Source organism: Phytophthora infestans, genomic scaffold (assembly GCF_000142945.1).
Source record: "Phytophthora infestans T30-4 supercont1.587 genomic scaffold, whole genome shotgun sequence".
NCBI classification, from domain to species: domain Eukaryota; phylum Oomycota; class Peronosporomycetes; order Peronosporales; family Peronosporaceae; genus Phytophthora; species Phytophthora infestans.
In genome coordinates, this window is record NW_003303187.1 from 13,141 (window position 1) to 16,341 (window position 3,201).

A 3,201-nucleotide genomic window follows, 5' to 3' on the forward strand; every position below is an offset into this window, starting at 1 on the left:
TTTTTCCGACGCAGGGAGCTCGAGCGGTTCAGGGACGGCTGAGGTGCGTTTATTTACCCGGCGCCTTTGTGCCACCCTGGTATATGTAAGGCTTCAGATTTCGTTGAGCTCGACTGTCGAGAATTTTTGTAAAGCGATTCCCAGCCACGACTGGTGATCCTGCCCGCGGCATCGAATGTTTGGCTCCTACAGGGTGGTCCTGGGTATTCTTCTAGCACATGTTCGAGTGAACGTGTACACGATGGATCACCGCGGCACTGGGCGCAGTACTCGCTTAGATTGTGCTGCCATGCAGGCTTCTGCTTCCGGGGTTTCTCCCGGTGACCATATGAGTCCGACAAAAGTTGCTGCGTGCGCAAAGGAGCTACATTCCATGTACGGAGATTTGTCATCGTTTTCAATGACCAGTGCTGCCACCGATGTTGCCACTTTCATCTCCGAACATACGAACGGTGAAAACACTACGGTGTACGGAGTGAGTTATGAAACAGCTTTGGTGGAGCGACTCATGCATTTGGACACTCCGACGATGACCGGATATGTTCTTGATAGCATTGCTACGACATCGGGAGCGTCGGCGGGTCGGTTTCCTTACATATCGTTGTGGGACACAGATTACGGGGAGGTGGGGAGCGCTTTTCTCGACTTATGTGAGCAACACAAAGAGTGCAGACGGCACTTTAAAGCCTAAAACTCTGTCTTCGACAATACAACAAGTGATCAAAGATGTTGACAGGGATCCCGATTCTTCGTGGTCGCAGCTACTTCTATCCATGACAGAGGGGAACGGTTCCCAGTCCAACGAGCCTCCGTCATTTTCGCTCCGTCGAATTCTCGGATTGCTAGTGGTAGATTCCAGCATGCGAACTCTTATCCACGTTGTCGCTTACAGACTTCAGCGGTGTGCGACAGAAGATGCTAAAGTACTGACTCAACTCACTGCGGCTCTCAATACCAACATAAACACGAGAACCCAAGACGATACCTTCAAATCGATGTTGCTGTACCAGGGATCGAAAAAAAATAACTTTTTGGGCAATAATACGTACAATAGTGGGGACAACATTTATTATTGGAGCAAATGGCAAAAAATAAATACAAAAATTGTGCAATAATACCCAATACAATACCTTAAAAGACTAGGTAAGAAGATATAGAGAAACAAAGTCAAAGAACTGGTGTCTACGTGGGCCAACTATTGTGTATTCTCGCTCTTTCCGACTGCGACTTTGTTTTCAAACCCTTCTCAATCTCACTTCGCTATTTACTAGCATTTCCACAACTCAAGACCAGCAACTTTCCCTTTTGCAACCCTCCAGCATCACTATGCCCACAAGTGCTGACATCTGTGCTTTCTTCTTCGAAGCGGGAGCCGACTATCGCTACACGTGCAAGATCTGTAACGGAGCTCGCAAGCAGGCCCTACTCCAACCTGCTTGGCACCAGACACCCCGGTTACTTTACTGAGATGGCTACATCTCGCCGTGCGGAGAACGGAACGATGGAGTCCTTTGGCTTCGTCTCAGAGGCGGTGGACCATTTGTACAGATGGCTACGCTAGTTTGTGGTGCGTAACTTGCCTCTCTGCGAGGTGGATGACCTGCTCACGCGTGAGATGCCGCGCCTGCGATCTACAAGTTCAAAGACACTGAAGGAAACGATGCATCTTGCTGCCGCCAAAGTCGGCTTGATACTCGAGGAGGGGATGGGCGATGCATTTGACATCATTTTCGATGGGTGGACGCATGGCCCTACGCATTTTGTCGCATTGTTCTGCGTCTACACACACGGTGGCACATTCCGTCGCCGATTGCCATCGATTTCGCCAGTCGTTGAGGAGACGCATATGCCCAATATATTCATTGTATTGCAAAGTTATTATTATTGTTTCGTGTTGTATTGCAGTCGCTATTACGCAGGTGATCGTTCTTCCGTAAAATAAAACATTTTTTTTCCCGATCCCTGTGCTGTACTATCTCAGGGAAACACCCGCGCTTTCAAGGCCAATGATGGAAAAACGATTTAGAGCCGTGGAAGTCTCCGATGGTGGGTTCTACGAAGTGGATTACGGCGGAATCTACAAATTGAGTCCACTGTACTGTGCTTTTTCCAAAGAGCCCTCTCCCGTTTGCAACGAAATCAAATCGGAAAGGTACCCTTCAAAAGGTATCATATATGAGCGCGACGAATACTGGAACAAAAGTGCGGTAATTCCAAAACAAGCGAGTGTGTTGCTTCTAAGTGGCAAGTTGGACCCACAGACACCGCACAAGCATGCCGAGTACCTATTCGAAGTGCTGGAAGGTGACAACAAGGAGCTTACTACTTTTGACTACGCTACGCATGGGATCATTGTATCCACTCAACTTGTGGAGGAGGATCCGTCAAGCGAGACTTGTGGAATGAGGTTACTTGCATCATATGTGAAAAATGGCGGAGATCTAGCCCGTCTTGACAAGACTTGTGTGGGTGAGATGCCGAGATTCAACTGGAAGATTTCGACTGATTATATGTACGGTATCTTGGGCACTGACGAGCCGTACGACGGTGCGTATAACGAGATCTTGTCTACCGGTACCGACAATTCGAGTGGGTGACTACCGGATTCTGGCGAGTCTGCTGACAGTACACCGTTCACCCTAGTTAGTCGTGTGACCTAAATAGTCGTGCACCGTTAAAATCATCCCACAGGTTTTTATAAAAACTCATCCCACAGGTTTTTATAAAAACTCGCAAAAAGACATCGGAATCTGATAGATCTCGACGAGCTCGTTTGCTGTGCCTTTTAATTTTGGTAGCTATTAAAAGTGGGTTTAGAGTCCAAAAAGCGTGAGGCGAAACAGAAAACCGTAAATACATGTAGGTGAACGGTGTGCGTGCTCTATCTTTTTACTAATAAGTCATCAACAGAATACAGAGTTTTCCAGCATTAAATGAAGCCTCCATGAACTGCTTCCCTGTCAAATGGCGATAGATAGACGGTGTCGTCCCAAAGCAGTTTCAAACTACTTTTTGCTGGTAAATGATTGTGACCCTTTCAGGATAGTAGGAAATTTGTAAGTGAGTGACTCATTGAATAGGACCAAAACGGCAGTTCGGTCGGATTCACTCGTAATACCTGTATCTCATTCACTTGGCTACATTCCTCTTTTTAAATTCGTTTTTGCTCTGTGCTACTTCAGCTTGAGCCACTGCCTCACT

General features: G+C 47.2%; 1 protein-coding gene across 1 annotated transcript; it reads left to right on the top strand.

Annotated features, from left to right (window-relative positions):
- Positions 1-373: 373 nt before the first annotated feature.
- Positions 374-2,974, top strand: PITG_21813 (uncharacterized protein; the record flags this gene model as incomplete). The annotated part of the gene is made up of 5 exons (XM_002894717.1): positions 374-581; positions 1,272-1,542; positions 1,982-2,547; positions 2,818-2,859; positions 2,928-2,974. The coding sequence occupies 5 exons, from the start codon at positions 374-376 to the stop codon at positions 2,972-2,974; spliced, it is 1,134 nt and encodes a 377-aa protein (XP_002894763.1).
- Positions 2,975-3,201: the final 227 nt, after the last annotated feature.